At 37.5% G+C, this 17,443-nt stretch overlaps 2 protein-coding genes and 1 long non-coding RNA gene across 5 annotated transcripts; all 3 read right to left on the bottom strand.

The window, feature by feature from the left end:
- Positions 1 to 2,842: 2,842 nt before the first annotated feature.
- LOC122313113 lies at positions 2,843 to 4,780 on the bottom strand. The gene is made up of 3 exons (XR_006243291.1): positions 4,586 to 4,780; positions 4,400 to 4,494; positions 2,843 to 3,060 (listed from the first exon to the last, which is right to left on the bottom strand). It is a non-coding gene; the product is annotated as an uncharacterized LOC122313113 (long non-coding RNA).
- A 2,938-nt stretch (positions 4,781 to 7,718) lies between these two features.
- LOC122314342 (receptor protein kinase-like protein ZAR1) lies at positions 7,719 to 10,697 on the bottom strand. The gene is made up of 2 exons (XM_043129860.1): positions 8,868 to 10,697; positions 7,719 to 8,760 (listed from the first exon to the last, which is right to left on the bottom strand). Exons 1-2 carry the CDS (start codon positions 10,381 to 10,383, stop codon positions 8,120 to 8,122), a joined length of 2,157 nt encoding a protein of 718 aa, XP_042985794.1. The 5' UTR covers positions 10,384 to 10,697; the 3' UTR covers positions 7,719 to 8,119.
- Positions 10,698 to 12,568: 1,871 nt separating this feature from the next.
- Positions 12,569 to 16,673, bottom strand: LOC122314363 (proteasome subunit beta type-5). 3 transcript variants are annotated; one of them, XM_043129893.1, is made up of 8 exons: positions 16,519 to 16,673; positions 15,870 to 16,050; positions 15,627 to 15,756; positions 15,105 to 15,211; positions 14,073 to 14,207; positions 13,884 to 13,987; positions 13,067 to 13,167; positions 12,569 to 12,996 (listed from the first exon to the last, which is right to left on the bottom strand). In XM_043129893.1, the coding sequence occupies exons 2-8, from the start codon at positions 15,981 to 15,983 to the stop codon at positions 12,869 to 12,871; spliced, it is 819 nt and encodes a 272-aa protein (XP_042985827.1). In that variant the 5' UTR covers positions 15,984 to 16,050; positions 16,519 to 16,673; the 3' UTR covers positions 12,569 to 12,868. The 3 variants fall into 3 exon arrangements, with proteins under 3 accessions (XP_042985827.1, XP_042985829.1, XP_042985828.1); XM_043129895.1 differs by having other exon boundaries at positions 15,870 to 15,998; positions 16,519 to 16,664; XM_043129894.1 differs by having other exon boundaries at positions 15,870 to 16,045; positions 16,519 to 16,661.
- Positions 16,674 to 17,443: the final 770 nt, after the last annotated feature.

The raw sequence follows: 17,443 nt of genomic DNA, 5'->3' as shown, positions 1-17,443 counted from the left end.
TTTTTCAAAAAGGTTCAACTTGGTGGGAAGAGACTATGCATGCACCCCACAAAAAAAAAAAAAATCCTATCTGCAGGAAGGATGTTCAGCCTCCATAGAACTGACCCTACTGCTCTTCTATCTTGGATACTGAACGTTGACCTTTTGAGAGTTCCTTCAGCTCTTTCTGAAAGTGATAGGCACTTCTCACTATGAACTGGCCATTGGATGTCCCCTTCCAAATTAGTTTATCTGATTTATTGGTACATCTTATTGGAATCTTCATTATGTTTACAAATCCTCCCTTGAAAACATCCCTGCAATTAGAGAAGCTCTCCAATGGTTAGCATCTAGATCAATCAGCTCATGGACTGTTCCCTTTTCATCTAGAACATTGACAACCCCTTGCACTCTAAAATTAGTGGATTTTGGGATCCACTTGTCCTTCCAAATTTGAATCTCTCTACCATTACTAACTCTCCAATGAGTGCCCTTCTCAAGCAGGACTCGAGCAGCAAGGATGCCTCTCCAAATGTAGGAAGGTTTTCCACCCAGTTTGGCTTGAAAAAATTGATTCTTTGGGAAGTTATTCTGTTTTAGCACTTGGGATGCTAGAGAATGAGGATCTTGGAGAAGTCTCCACCCTTGTTTAGCATGGCCAGATTGGAATCTTCCGAATCTTTTAATCACATCCCTCCCACTACCTTGGATTTTTCCATTTTGTTCCAGGAAATCCAGTGGATTTTCCTCTCCTGTTCTTGCTGCCCCCACTTGAAGTGCTGCATCACCTTATTGATCTCTCTTAGCAGAGTATAAGGGAGTTTTAAAAGGAACACTCTTAAATAAGACTAAATGCTTTTATGTTCATGGAAGAAACGAATGTGGCTTTTTGATACCAACTACCTTATCATTTTATAGTAATATCTTTCCCCAGATTTTGACATATTTAGTCACTTGATTGGTCTATATCAATATCTATAACCATGGATGACAAAACTTAGAATGAAAGGTAGAATTCCAAATTTATTTGTACGGCATCCAGTTGCCCCCAAACTCAATTTCGGGCAGGTTTGGAGTTTCAAACGAGACATAAAATTCTCATCTGATCTCATTTCATTTCATCCCATCTTATTTCCAAACATAATTCAAATACAAAATTTTTAAACTAATCATTATAACCTTTTCAAATTTTCAAATAAAAAATAATTTCAATTTTTTCAAATTTCTAAACAAATATAATATTATAAAATTATATTCTTACAATATTTTAACTTTGTAATATTTTTTCTTCAATTTTTTTTCTCTCATTTTCTAAAATTTAAAAATACTTCATTCAAACTATCTCACTACTATTTACAAATTATTTTATTATTATTCACAAAATTTTCATCTTATCTCACTCCTCAAACCTGCCCTAACTATAAAAAGATGTTCGGTTTTGATTTGTCCAATCATATTGGAAGATGTAAAGTATCAATTATTTTGTGGTTTGAGTGCAATGAATTACCAGAACTAATTTGTGTAGAAAAATTTAAAAAGTCCACAATTAAAAGGAGCAAAATGTAACTATCTAGGTTTGAAACAACAATTGCCTACACTTCAACAATGAGGAGGAGAATCTGAGGAGCATATCGTTATTTAATAACCATGAATCAAACTCATACAGATATAAGACTTGTTTTAAAAAACACAAAACAAAAATCATACATGTCTTCCAATGTTGGAGTGTTATACACTGGCAAAGATGAAGTCATGAGGCTGATGATGATGCCACGACAACTCAAGTATGGAAGATCTACCGATCATGAAGTAATCGGATCTTTTAGAATACATAAACCATGCTCAGTCCATCCATTTGCTAATATCTACATTAGTTCATTATCAAAGAAGGCATATCCATCCATTTGGATCGGAAAGCCAATTACAAGTCTTACCAAACTTCCTAGCTCCTCACGCTCTCACCTCTTGTTATATACAAACCCCACCACCTCGGTTCTGCATTCAGTACAGTAGTATCTTTTCTAGTATGGATTCGAAAGGCAAACAAGGTGGTGTAATGAGAACAAGAAGCTTTAGATATGAAAACTACACTAACAGAAGGGCGTTCTTAAGAAGTTATCCTCTTCAATGGGGAGCAGATGATGAATCCAACAGAGATATGGCGAGGGTCATTGATCAGCACGATCAAGAGAGACCCACGAAGAAGATTATCCAAGATGACAAGTACAAGAAAGAAGATGTGCAAATGGTTGTCGATGGGCGCAATCAAAGGAGACCAGTGAAGATGATTAACCAAGATGACCAATATAACAAAGAGGGCTGGGGGAAGGTTGTCGATGGGCGGAATCAAAGGAGACCCACAAGGAAGATTATTCAAGATGACAAATGTAACAAAGATGTGGGGAAGGTCGCCGATGGGCGGAATCAAAGGAGACCCGTGAAGAAGATTATCCTCACTGTTTTGCACTGGGGTGGAGACAAAGTTTTGTTCTTTAGGAGATTCAAACATAAGCTAACACTTTATGCCATTGTATGTGTCCCTGCTGGCCTTAAGACGCCTAACGCCCTACTTTCAGCTTGATCTCCTCCTTTTTCTTCCCATCTTCTTCCAACATATGTGGGTTGTTTTCGTACAAAAAGGCACTGCCAATAAATGTTTCATGGAGTATTCAAGTTGGATTTCCGACCCAAAAAGCCTGTTTCAATAAAATATGATAATGCAACAAACAGCTCTGACTTGGCACGTGATACTTGTTCTATCATAACCATTACCATGGCAGGAATTTTTACAACTAGTGATCGAGTATAGGCAATGAATGGTTAATTCCTCAATAAATAAAAAATAAAAAAAAAATCCAGAGAATGATGGAAAAAAATGTCAACTAGGTGAAACAGTATTCTCACCACACAAATCCTTTGATTCCTTTGATATCAAATTTAGATAGATTTTCCGTATAAAAAAAGTAAAAGAAAACACAGATGAAGCTTACATTTGAATAAAACAAGATGTAACTCAGAAGAAGATGATTGACACACCCATGGTAAAGCATCCAACAGCCACCCATGGGCTCAAGCGCTCACCTAATTCAAAAACAAGACAAAGAATGGTTAGCCTCTCAGATTCCAAAGCAAGAAGAGCAAGGAATTAGAAGGTCATGGCTTTCTAAATGCAAGTGCTACTTCACTTTCTATTCCTCTGATTGCATGTCTAAAAGTTCAAATGTCAGAGAGGCTAGACATGAATCAATGGGCAATCTGAAGTTCTGCAGACCCTTGGTAATGATACTACAAGTTGTCTTGCAAAGTTTTAAATCAATTGCTTCCCTTTGTAAATAATTGGATAATTGTCTAGACTGATTAGCCAAATCCACATCTCTCTTTACCTCTATGCTTAAGACCAGGTTTGGGTACCAAGAATACCTCATGTATTCTCAGACTACTCAACTACTATTCATTACTTTATTATTACTTTTCACTTACTTTTTACTGCCATTCATTACTTTCTACTATTATTCAATATTTTATTATTACTTTTTCACTACTATTCACAACTCTTTTTAACACACTCAATACTTCACTTCAAGTAATTCAAAATAGGATAATGATAGGATTACTACCCATTTACCACTCTTTTTATATTTGATTTTTTTTTTTAATTAAGAGGGTTATAACCCTATCACTACCCTTCAAAAAAGTAAGAGGGTAGTAACCCTATCACTAACCTTCAAAATAAATGGGTAGTGGGCCAAGAGATGTCATATCAAGGATTTGTAGGGCTTTTCTTTGGTGGGGATTACATCTGGAGGGAGACAACGTGTAATCTGTCTACGAAACATCTCTGCAGGTTGTCTAGTGACCATCACAACAGACAACTCCGATAAAATGTCACTCCATAAAAGAACATATTTTTCATCTTCAGAAAATGTGTTTAGAAGCAGCCATTCAGAGAATTATGAAAACAATAGAAGATCGTACAGAGTCCATTTTGCCATGTGTGGAGCTAAATCTTCCAAGTAGTGGGTATACGGAGTTCAGAGTTGGTTTCCATTGTAGGGTCCTGGATCGTGTTATGGTACGCCCATTTTGCCCGTCAAAGTATGCTCTATGACTATTATTTTTGTTGAATGTTGAATGTTGAGCTTAATTGGGAGTTAACCCCTTAACCATTTAACAGTCTAACTACTAGAAGCCTAGAATAGAAACCATGTTTACTGCAAATGCTTCTAAGATGCAGTTAAATCGCTTTCCCTTGAATTTCTGTGACATTATCACTATTACGAATCTTTCTAGAGAAGAAGAAAAATGGTAGAATATGAATCAGTGCAACAATCTCAAAAAAAAAAAACTATATAACGATCTATTGATCATACACAACAATCAGGGAAACAAAATATCAATAAGAAAAACAGAGAGAACATACCCCGTTCTCTGTTCAAGGATCGCTGGAAAATGCATCTTCGCGCAGATTCCCAGCAGCACTACTGTTAAAAACGCATGGAAGTTGAAGAGTACTGACTGGAAACGAGCAATAACAATGTCAATACTGCGTCAATTTCAAAAATAAATCGGAGGAACAGTTCAAGAACTAAACTCAAAATGGCTTTACCATCTCAGGCTGTCCTTGAACTCGACAAATTATTTCCTACCTCCACATTGCAAAAATAATAATAAGATATAATGAATGCCAGAGGTCACACCTGTTGACACACATGATGAGCAAAAACACAAAAACCGAGCAGCAGAAGTGATGGCTCAGGAGTCAGGCGCATTGTGGTGCTAATTAAATGAGAAATGATATTTGCAGTCGGGATTGTGCAAGCGGCGTGCAGTCGTTTTGAAAAAAATGAATTAATATGAAACCCACATGAAAAAAAACTAACGTTTTAATCGTGAACCCCACTCTTTTTCAAAGCAATTGCGCGGCGTTTATAATTCCACGGCTGTATGTATCATTGCCATAATTAAATACCTAAATTCAAGTTATATATCTATGGCTTAAATTTAGGTTTTCAGGTTTTTGTTTAGATATTGAGATGAGATAAAGTGATTTTAGATAAAAATTAAGAATTAAATAAAACTGGAAAAGATATTTGGTACCCATGTGCTAATGGGCCCATTGTATTGAAAGCCCAATGGTCGAGTGCAAGTTCAAGGATGAGTCTTATTGATATCCATTGAGGATAATAGACAATATTTCTGACTGATCAGAAAAGAGATCACTCCAATTAACATAGAGAGTCTTCAAGATATACTTTGAAAGGTGTTCATTTTTACCACGTCACCCCTCTATAAATAGCACATAAATGTAATACATTTAGGGGGATTCATACACATTACTTGAGATAACTTCTCTAACTTAGGTACCAGAGTTGCACTAGGCATCTAATACTGCCCTCTTAGTTCATTGCAGGTATTTGTGCAGTTGGTAGTGTGAAACACGTCATTAACAATAGCGTTGTTTGTAGAATCTTTACAGACTTCAACGTGCTTTTCACATGCCAACTACCATGCGATCACAGGCAACCAGAGATCAAGAGATGAACACAACTAAGATGGAAGCTAAGCTAGCAGATGTAGAAGAAAAATTGAAAAGGGTGACGGCCCTCGTGGAACAATTACAAAAAGAGAGTAAAGAGTTGAAGTGGCAGAACGCTGCTACACCACTAGTCAACAACGACCAGACAGAAGGAGATGTGCATAGTGCCGGTGGGGTCAATGTTGAGGAGCTAGAGAAGAACAGGTAAAATGATAAAAGTGATTACATTTTTAGGTGAAATGATTCAAAAACTTCATATTATATGTTAATTGGATACTATAATTTCAAATGAAATGAAGATAGTGGTTGTATAATGTCATATGAAATGAAGGAGATTATTTTTAGCTTATAAAGCACCCTAGAGAGGATCGAGATGGGTAAATAAATAGAATGAGTCACTATTAAAATTATCTTAAATCATTACCATTTTGATTTGTTTTCCAAGTCTAAATATTTAAATAAAAGATTATGAAGAGAATATAATAACGTGGATTGCTTGTTTTCGAAAATTATATATGTAGTAAATTATTATTATTCAACCTTCGCAAATTAACATTCACAGGCTATGTTTGGATGGTAAATTTACCTTAATTTATCTCAAAATAATCATTAATGAGATGTGTTACTTTTTTAACTTTATATTAAAAAAAAGTTAAATTCATTCCAACCTATTTTATACATTTAAACATAAATCTCGATATATTTACATTCAAACATATCTTAATGGGATCTATAAAATACTATTATTCATAGATCAACTCAAATCATCTGAGATCATCTCAACATCCAAATATAATTGAAGTGTAAATAAAAAAATTTAATATAGTCAACGAGATATGTTACAAAATTTTGAATTTCATTGCAATTTTGATAAGAAAAATGATGAATGCAATCGATTGGGGGAACTGCTGCATAACCGTGTCCTACGTGGAAAAAATAAAAACGGTGCGTTTCATTTGCAATTAATGTTTTTTTCTCCTTCTCCTTCTCTCCAACCTTATCCACCATTCTCCCATTTGTTTTCCCTCTTTTTGCTTACAAGCATCGTCTATGAGCAAATATTCCCCATAAAGATAGAAGTATGCTCTTCGTCTTCTCCATTTCCACTCTCCTCCACTAACCCAATCTGCCTCCTCTACAAGTCTGTCCATTTTTCCTCCCATCATACCTTCCTCTGTTTTCAGTTATTCCATTATAGAGACTTTTTCATCGACCTCGGTGTCTCCTACAAGGTTACTCTCTTGTCGGACAACAATTTGTCTATCTATTTGAAGAAAATAACTAGCAAGATCATGGCTAGTAGAATCATCGACATGGTGTTCGAAATTGGTATATAGTCACCGCCAAGTACCCCTCCAAGAATTTCGACGAGAACTTAGCTTGAAGGGGGGAAAGCACTCTACTTCCCGAGAGGTTTGGATCTTTGACATTCAATTTGATCAAGCCTTCTTAATGTTTCGGTTTGGGCAAGTAATTTGCGAGAAAGTTTTTTATTTTTGGCATGGATGGATATTTGTGGTGCCAAATGAGTTGCTAGTTTCTGTCATCAATTCTTATAAACGCTAGATCTTGTAGTTGTCAATATGAATATGAACAATCTGCCTCTGTCGGTCTTGTGATCTGTGAATATGAATATGAGCAATTTAGGAAACGCGTGCCTTTTGGTAGGATTCATCTCTATCATTCTTTCATAAAATTAAGCAGGGGATTTGCAGAGAGCTAGAGAGAGAAAAAAATGTTATTCATCCATTGGATTCTAAACATTCATCGATACCTGCTGTAAAACAATGGAAAAAATTTTAGTTATTGGATTATGAACATTCATTAAACCAAGAAAACAAAATCAAGAAGGGAATTTGACCCAAAACCAAGATGCTGAAGAACAAAATCAAATGAGGAAGCTGCAATGACGTCTTCGTCTATTCTTTGAGAGGGACATTCGTGTTCTTATGGGTTGAAGGCAACAAGAAAATTACCTACAAGTGCTAGAACTTCTCGAATAAAACAAGAAAATTACCAACGAATAGTGAAGACCAACAAAGACTTATATCCCTCGTTTCGTTTTTTTTTTCTATTTTTTTAATATCGGCTAACATGGCCAGCCGATGCCACGAGGGTGGGACCCCTGGTTGCATGCCCCTAAAAGAAACGTTTTGATAAAACACACCTGACAATGGAACATATTAAGAATTCTTTACAATTATTTATTTAGAAGAAAACATTGTTCAATTATGAAATATAGACATAGTAAAGGGAAGTGCTACAGTTATAGAAGGTATCATCACAATAAATTCATAAACTAACATATTTTCATATAATACATTATATCTATTTTACAATACAATCCACGTCAATTTTGTGAATTTATTTTTATAAAATTCCTTCATAATTAAAGCATTTCTCCCGATGCAAATAGATCTCACAACATTTAACGTTACACGAATAATGTTGGCCTCAACGTTAAATATGGTGGGATCTAGGATTCTAAACATTACTACTCTCTCTTCTTAATTACAAAAAATAAAATATTGTTGGCACGAATAGTAATGGATATTGATACCAATGAGTCAATGGGCATGCATAAGGTCTGGATCATCACTTGCTTCACGTTCCGATCCTGCCAATATTTTCCGACACATTTTTCAGTCGAGGCCGAGCCTCGGGGTCTGCTTCTGTGCAAGCGAGCGCCACATGGAACAGTGCAAGCACCTCTTTAGTGGCATGAACTGCTTGCAGCAACATTGGGTCTACCATGTCTGAGAGCGGCTTTCCTTCTTCGAATCCCTTCCTCGACAACCTCACCAAGTCCGGAACTTCCACTGAAGTCGAAGTGGAAGGAGAAATCTCCGCCGACTTCCCGGTAAGCAGTTCTAGCAACACAACTCCAAAAGAATACACGTCCCATTTCTGGGTAGGTTTGTTGCTGGGGATGCGTGCCTCGGGGGCTCTGTAGCTGTGGACACGCTCTGTTTGGACGGACTTCGGGTAAGGCAGACCACCGCCGATGAAGCCACCCGATGAAGAGGGATTGTTGACGCCGGCTATGCTGATCAATCGGTTGAGGCCAAAATCAGAAATGTAGGATTGGAATTCGTTGTCGAGGAGGATGTTTGATGGTTTGATGTCACCATGTACAAACTTTCTTGGACTGCATTCATGGAGGTAGGCCAAGCCCCGGGCTGCTCCCTTTGCAATCTTCAGCCTGGTAGGCCATGACAGGCTCGTTGAAGGCTTACCATTTCTCCCTAGAACAACACAACTTTTATTATGCAAGCAAGCAAACAAAAAAAGGTGCCAGAGGCCAAAAGGCATAGGATTTGAAGAATTTGAAAAGACGGGCTCCGAGACTCACCGCGAAGAGCAGAAGCCAGGTTGCCATTGGAGATGAAATCGCTTATCAGAAGCTTCTCGTCGGGAGCCCAATAATAAGCTCTCAACCTCACAATGTTGGGGTGCTTGATTTTCCCAATGGTCTGTACCTCTGCCACGAACTCCTTGTACCTCTGCTGGTCGCCTCCCTCTCCCAGCCTCCGTACCGCCACTGGGATCCCATTCCCCAGCACCACCTTGTATACTATGCCAAACCCGCTCTTCCCGAGCACGTACGCAGACGCCCTCAATAGCTCGTCTAGCTCGAACGTAAACCTTTTGTCAATCGCTACCAGCTCGCCTCCTTCCCCTCCTTTCCCTCCCTCTGCATTCTCTCCGTCCTCCATTTCAGAATCCTCGTTTTTGAAGCCCTTGCAACACACGCAAGGACAAACACATAACTGCGTTTTCTGGTTTCCTCCGAGTTTGCTTTTCCCTGTGCAGCTACAACCATTTGAGTTGCCTTTCTTTTTCCAGTATACGAAAACGATTACTATGCCGAGGAATGCAACTCCAGCTGCGTCAGCAAAGGATACCAGTATGATCAAACCGGAGCTTAGACCTTTTCTTGTTCTATTTTCAGCTTTCGGGGACGATTTTGGACTCTCAGCCTTGGAATCGCGACACGTTTTTTGCAGAGGAAATCCACAGAGCAGAGGATTCTTGAGGAACGCGGTAGGTCCCTGGTTCGCGAATGACCCCGTTTGAGGTATTTCGCCGCTGAAATTATTGTCTCGGAGATCGAAACTCACTGTCACAGCTAAATTCCCAAGCGATTCTGGGAGTTTGCCCGACAGATGATTGGCCGAGAGATTCAGCGTGCTGGAGAGAGAGCTAAGATTGCCGATATCTTCCGGAATCGATCCGTTGAGATCGTTATCTGAGAGATCGAGTTGGACCAGGTACTGCATTTCCGCCCAAATTCCAGTCGGAATCTCTCCGGAGAACTTATTCTTCGCGAGAATCAGCCGCTGCAACTGCTTGCAACTCTTTAGTTCATTGGGGATTGGTCCGGAGAGGGAATTGTTTGAAAGATCGAGATTTTGGAGCCCGGGGAGTTCGCAGATAGACGGTGGAAGGGAACCGGAGAGATTGTTACCGTAAAGGAAGATACTGTGCAGCGAGGTGGCGTTGAAGAGCTGGGAAGGTAAAGAGCCGAAGAAGTTGTTGTTGTGGAGGTTGAGTCGCCTGAGATAGGCCAGAGAACCAAGCTCAGACGGAATATAACCCCTCAGATTCCTCCCTACGATGGAAATCCCGACGACACGTGGATCGCTGAACCCCGAGACATTCGTGCAGGAAATGCCGGTCCAACGGCACGGCGTGGTGTCGTTATCGTTCCAGTCGGAGAAAGCTTCATGGCCGTCCGAATACTGATCCACGGCAGATTTAAGAGAAAGCAACGACAGGCCATCCGGGGAGAGACAGAGAGAGAGCTTTATCAAGACTCCGAAATGAAGAACCGCAAAGAAGAAAATAAGACTTTTCCTGCCATTCATTATGATGGAAATTGAGAACTCCAGAAATGGTATGGGTAAGAATCCAGCTAGCAATTGGCTAGGAAGACGAAGGATTGAGATGAGGAAGGAAGAAGACGGGATCGTATTCGTGGGGATTGGTTGAGTTGGTGCAGTATTTATGAGAAAGAGACTGTGGAAAGGGACGAGCTTTTTCACTGCTGGGGGAAGTAGAAGAGAAGCAATTGAAGTGGATATATTGATTTATTTATCAAACGCAGTGTCAGTCTGTTGGTTCGGTCGTGTCATTGTCTTGTTAAGTTAGGGTGATGGTGATGCAATGTGTCCAGCAAGAGTCTCTTCCGCTCGCGCTTACGTTGGGTTTTGGAATCAAATGGACTTCAACAACAACTTATGTTCCAAGGATGTTTATTCCCTGGCAACTTCAACACCAGCAAGAGTCCTATCTGCAGTCTTTTCTAGGACCCTTTTTAAATGGAAAGAACATTAAAATATTTTACTGCTGTAATAGCAACATAGAATGGACGTTTAAACTACTTTGGATGCTTTTTTTTTTTTTAACAGTAAATAATCTAAATCTGTACAAATAATTTTGATTAAAAAATATAAGATTAAACTTTACTTTAAATGTATATATGTTTGTACCGCCGCCCTCTTGAGTTTAAAAGACTATACAGAGATTTTAATGTGGGCGATGAAGATATTAAAAGGAGAACCTATAAGTGAGTTGTTCTTAATTGATATTGGATTCTTGCAAACAAGGCACAGCGGTGAATATGATAAATTTGTTAGCGGAGATATTTTTTACTTTGGGGATTAGTCGAGAATCAGAATCTTATTTAAGACAATAAAAATTCTTAGATACATCGTCATCAAAAAAATATTTGTACCGCTATATTTATTATTATTAGTCTTTGATGTTTAACTAAGGTCTAGTTTAGTTATATAAAATTAAATTTTTTTATTTTTTTAATTTAAAAATAATAATATTAAAAATTATATTATAATAATATTTTATAAAAAATATTTCATTTCATTTGATCTGATTAACCGTTGCCAAACGAGTTTAACGAGGACATGAGATGCAATAGCCTATTTTGAGCAATCCCTTTCACGCAACCAACCCCACTTTATGAGGTCGAACTACACGACAATATTTTAGACACTTCTATTACGAATTGTTAAAATTATTGTTGTTATTATTGTTTTCTTAGTAGATTATTTTGGTTGGCTACTTATAGATATGTTGAAATGGAAGGTGGGGTTCTTTTCTAAATTCTGTTTTTAATAAAAAGAATGAAGAAAGGAAGATAACTATTCAACTGTTGAGTGGTGCGATGGATGATGATTGATTATAATATCAATCATTAAAAATGTGCTTAGAAGCTAACAAATCTGACAAAGGGAGAGGACAGAGCCTGACCTTTCCCACCTTATAATGATGCTCTGTTTCTGAGCAGTGAATCCACTTATCCTTTTCTATTCCTGCATGGCTGCTATCTCATTTTATTTTTATATTTTTTGGGGTGTACCTTTGGAACTGTGGGAAGTGATAAAAATTATTGGGACGAATTGGGAATAATAATAATAATAAATAATGAATAATAATAATAAAATAATAGAGTATCCTAAAAATACTGTATTTTTAATACCCAAACGTCGTGGGCATGAAATAGCTGGCTATAGGGGTTGATTTGGAATTTCATAGAATCCCCAGAGAAAAGGAGTTGGGAGGAGAAAAGAGTTGTTAGCTTCGTAATTAAGGGATATAATTGATGTACACAGCAGGATGGGAATTATAACCCAAAAAATCAGCCATCAGGTTGTTCATTTTGATCATGAACCACTGGGTCCCCCATGTGGCGCACAAACTGATGCTCAGTGATTACACCTTGCTAACTAATCCTACCGGCCACTAGCTGTATAAAGCCCGAATCGGACTTCTGCTATCTGTCTGTATGTCTCATCAGCCTCCAGCAGGCTGCAGGTCTTTTCGATGTATTGCTGTGCCGCATGTCTTGACAGATGGATAGAATGCCTCATTCATGAGCTCTCTACTAAATTTTCTTCTAAATTTAAGGGGTCTTTCTTTTGGTTTGCAGAGATTATTTTAAGAGTTTTTCAGCATGGATTTTCACTCGCCAGAAACTACCTGACACTCGCACTTGCTGGGTCGTATATTAAGTAAAGTATGCATCTCCACGAGTAAAGAAAAACAACTAGAATCATTCAAACCCCACAGCTACAGAGATTAAAATCCAACGTGAGTCTATGACCAAGCTAGAATTTGGTTAAGAACATCAGCAACAATAAACATTAAACAGACAAACGATCGGTCCCCCGTAACATTGAATGAAAGACGAGTCTATCTACGAATTGTTTCAAATATCAAATGCAAATACATGCGCTTCAACGATTTTTTTCCCTTATAATCGAGCCTTAGAATTCATCTCTTACGGGCGGGGGGAGTACATCTCACGCATTGTTCCAAGTTCCTGCAAGAACCTTACGCCCCAGCCACTTCAACCATTTCCTGTTCCACTGTACTTGGCATAACTGGATAGTATTTGTAATGAAGTTCCCCAACATCATCCCCAGAGAGCTTCTTCCACCCATCGGGCCCCACATAATAAACTGATGAAATCACAGGCTCAAGTTATACTAAAATCATTAAAATGTGCACGCAGAGAGAGAGAGAGAGTACCGCTAGCAACTCCACCACTGGCCGCATCACGGAATGTTGCATGATAAATAGCCCGTCTGGCCAACTCTGCAGCTTCTTCGATTGACATATCATATCGGTAGCTGATGGAAGTTCCACAAAAAAACTATATGAATACATTGAATGCAGAAATAAATCTGGGACAAAATGCTAAATGATGGAAGAAATAAGAAAAGATATCAATTATCTTGTCAAAGAAAAAAAAAAAGAAAAGAAAAGCAGAGCTCCATCTGAATCGAAGGGACATTGAACAAGGAAAACAAGGACAAGGCTGCCTATTCAGGTTCGTAGAAAGTAACATTCTGAACATTCCCAGGAATTAAGTTTAAATTGCTGCGTAGATTGTCAGGTGCATAATTGCTAAAATCAAAGTATCCATACTGTGCGCTGCAATTGCAACATTATATTAGTTCTTAGTAAAGTTCTTACCGATAAAAAATAAAAAAGTAAAATAAAAATCTACGAGTTCCTTCAATACTCAGCCAGTTAGTTCACAAGACAGTCTCCCATGCATCAATAAAACTTTGGCTAGGTTTTTAATGAGATTATATATAAGTTTCCAAACATACTTCGTGTATCAGGTTCTTTTACATTTTTCACCTGCTTCTTGCTCTTTCCTTCTTACTTCTCATCATTTCCTTTCATAGATATCTTAGCTTATTATTTCTACAGCAATGCCACATTATTGTTTCCTTCACAAATTTCAAGAAGATACCTAGAGATTCATTTTCCACAAACAATGGCTCAATCATCAGTAGAGAACTGGAATATATAAATTTATTGGGGAAAGGACACACACCCATTATCCAGCACACCATAAGCATAGGGTGAGCCAGAGCCAACTGAAAATCGTGTTCCTTTAAGCCTTCCTCCTTCACTGTCAACATAATATAGCCCAGGTCCCTAACACCAGTAAAAGTACATGTTACAACAGCTTGATTGAAAGAAAATGTAAAAACATGAAATGAAACATGAAATATGTTGTTACCGTTTCATCCCATCCAGCAATCATGGTCCCAACAGAAAGACCCATTCCACGGTAAGAGAACAGAATGTTTGCCAGCAGCTTTGATGCCCCAGTAACTGAAATTCTGCGCTTGTTTGCCAATTCATGCAGTCGGCACTAAATAATTCCAAGATGTTTCCATTAGCAAGGGATGTGAGCAGTTACACATACAATGTTCAGTTATACAGATTCTATAGATTTTAAAAAGGTAGTTACAGCCTGTAATATTCACAAAAGGGATTGCCCAGTAGCTCAAACTTTAATCTATAGCTAGGCGATGGTCTCTGCATTCGGCCAACCACTGCTTAGGTGTTAAAGAAACATGTGATAGATCATATTTGCTTTCCCTCTTGAAAGGAATTATTATTATCTCTAGAACCACCATTATACATGTTTGAAATAATAAAGTGTCATGGGGAAACATGCATGCAAAGAAAAAGGCAAGATAACACAGTATGTAACAAGCACCACCACTAGATCATTTTCTAGCTGGAAAACCAACTACAGCCTCAGCAAGAGAATAGATACTCCCATCCATTGTAGAGCACTAAAACTTCAGCACCACTAACCTAAAAAGTTTGTTCGACACAGTGGAGTTTTACCAACAACATCAGCACTAAATGCAGACACACAGCTAATGAGTGGCAATTTGACGAAAGGTCCTGCATTCCCTACCCCCCCCCCCCCCCCCCCCCCCCAAAAAAAAAAAAAACAAAAAACAAAATAAAACCCCACCCACCCACCCACATAATTTTTTTTTTTGATAGGTTAAAATGAAATATCAATTATGGTGGAAAAAAAAAAACAATAATAATAATTATAACACCCCCAAAGACTTCAATCCAAGCTTTGTCCATGAAGCTAATGATAGTAACCTATCATAATCACTCCCTTAAAATGAATTGCAACTAGCATGCCCGAATAAATCCAAACAGACACGCCTGACTTTAAAGCTTCTTGCGAATACAACAAATATGAAATAGTAATATATATATATATATATGTGAAAATTACCTTAATACCCAGATTCCGGTGCCAAAACTGACAGTCAGCAGCTCCTCCAGCCATAGTGCCAAGCATGTAAGGATTGATTTCAATAATTTTCTTCACAGACTGCGATGCTGATTAGATTAGAAGAAAGAGTAAACATGGTATCCTTTTCATATCCAGAGGTAACACAAACAAACACCATGATTAATGTCACTAGCAACATAAAAAGAGTAGAGAATTTGTGACGGGGACAGTCATAGCTATGTAACTTAAATTAACAAAAGAAAATGTTTAAGACCAGGCCAAGCGTTGGCATGTTTTTGTGTGTGTCTACAGACGTAAGCATGATCATCAACAAGTCCATTTATAAGGTGAATGTTTGTGTGTGTCTACAGACGTAAGCATGATCATCAACTAGTCCATTTATGAAGTGAAACTGGATACTGGATACGTACAAAATCAACATACAAAACCTAAAATTACTTGCTGGTTAAACAAAAAAAGAGAAAAGAGAAAAAAAAAAAAAAAAGGCCAAGCACAACATACAGATATAGCCTCCCATGCTAGCTCGAGAATCAGCAGCGACCATGACACCCTCCTTGAATATGAAGGCAAGCGTGGTTGTTCCCTTAGCTGGCTTGACCATTTGTACAGCCTCTTTCTGAAAGCCATCAAACTGGGACAGAAGTGGAAAAGCAAAGATTCAAATATTATTCAGTCCATACAACTACTACTTTCTCTAGTGCATTTTGTAAATGAGAGAATGTAACAAACACCAATAGAACTCACGTCCATCGTATCAGGAATCTCAAATGATGGGCCAGCTGAAATCCCATCAATAAGCTCATTGCTTGACCCGAACAATGGTGCAGATGATTCAAGACCACTAGTATCCAGCTTCATTTTTTTTTCAGTAAACTGTGACAAGGATTTGAGTTGAACTCCAACAATCAGTCTACGAACACCTAAACTGAGATTTGAATTGTACAATTAAAAATGGAATCCAAAATCAAATACAACGCCACGAAATATATCGAATTTATAAATAAATAGAATGAATCACAATATACAAAAAATCAGAGCTTGAGCTAGTCAGACAGCAATCGCTTTTTTTTCTGCTTTTTTTTTCTCCAGAAAAAAGTATCATATCATGTAAACTACACCATATTTTCCCAGACCATAAATTTAACTATAACTTCGCTAAAATGGGAAAATAAAAGGACATCCCCCCACCCGCCCTAAGAAAACCTAGAGTTCAAGACCTGATTTATTTCTTAGACTTTCTCAACAACCAAAGTTAAAAAATGAAATCATATGATCGCATAAAAAAAGGAGGGGGGATTCGTAAACCCTATATGGAAAAACCGATCCTAAACACCGCTGTACCGACGAAGTCACTCAGAAATCGCGAACAATTGGGATGAGAAATAATGACTACCTATGAGACAGATAAAGGCAACAGAGACGAAACGAAGACGAAGAAGAGACTGCAGAGGATTAAAATGGAGAGAATGCTACGGAGCACGGACACTAAAAGCTTGTGGGTTTCTTGTTCTCCAGGCAAGAGTGACGACGAGTGGGTAAACATGGGCCGGGCTTGGTATATAAAATGGGTTTTGAATTAAGGCCCCAATATTCCTGGGTGCTGGGCAATTTTTGTTGAGGCTTGGCTGAATAGGGCTCTAATACAAATTAAAATGATTTGAAATCCAGTGCAAGATTTTCGAAAAGGTAAATTCCACTTGAAAAAATAACTTTTTTAAAAATGCTCTAAAATAATTTGAATTTATCTAATATTTATAAAAATTTAACAAAAATGAATGTTACATACAAGTTTTCAATGTTTATATTAAAATAAGCACTTTGGAAAACAATAGGCTCTACTGAGAAATGCTGAGATTTTTTAGTGTATGCTTGGGGTTGCGGTAGAAAATATTACTTTTAACTTAAAGCTTGTAACTTAGAGTTTAACACAATAAGCTCTATTATTAAAAATTTATTTATTGTTTGGGATCCGTATGTCTATAGCACTTTTAAACATGTTAATTTGTTTGGAAACAAATTTAAAAAGCACTTTTTGATATAAAAAAAGACATAAAAATGCATATACTTGATAAAAATAAAATATTATAATAAAATAATAAAAAAATAGTCTAATAAATTTTTCAATAATTATAATGAAAAAGAAAATTTATTCACCGATGCATAAGTGATAAGAGAAGAATGAAAAATATTGATGGGCAAAGTCTAAAGTAGATTATATGAGAATAATAAAAAATATAGATTGGTAAAATTGTCATTGTGTTAAAATGATAATGGTCATTTCGTAATGTACATAGCACAGTAAAATAGGGATTATTTTT

The sequence above is a fragment of the Carya illinoinensis genome, chromosome 6 (genome assembly GCF_018687715.1).
Source record: "Carya illinoinensis cultivar Pawnee chromosome 6, C.illinoinensisPawnee_v1, whole genome shotgun sequence".
NCBI classification, from domain to species: Eukaryota; Viridiplantae; Streptophyta; class Magnoliopsida; order Fagales; family Juglandaceae; genus Carya; species Carya illinoinensis.
The sequence above is the reverse complement of the archived record's forward strand: the minus strand, read 5'-3'. Positions and strand labels throughout refer to the sequence as shown.

What these genes read in the sequence shown, in the direction of transcription:
- LOC122314342 (XM_043129860.1), bottom strand. Translation starts at nt 10,383, where the DNA reads ATGAATGGCAGGAAAAGTCTTATTTTCTTCTTTGCGGTTCTTCATTTC. An exon ending in CCTGGCTTCTGCTCTTCGCG is followed by an intron (nt 8,761 to 8,867) that starts GTGAGTCTCGGA and finishes GTGTTGTTCTAG; the next exon opens with GGAGAAATGGTAAGCCTTCA.
- LOC122314363 (XM_043129893.1), bottom strand. Translation starts at nt 15,983, where the DNA reads ATGAAGCTGGATACTAGTGGTCTTGAATCATCTGCACCATTGTTCGGG. An exon ending in AGATTCCTGATACGATGGAC is followed by an intron (nt 15,757 to 15,869) that starts GTGAGTTCTATT and finishes CTTCTGTCCCAG; the next exon opens with TTTGATGGCTTTCAGAAAGA. An exon ending in TAGCATGGGAGGCTATATCT is followed by an intron (nt 15,212 to 15,626) that starts GTATGTTGTGCT and finishes TAATCTAATCAG; the next exon opens with CATCGCAGTCTGTGAAGAAA.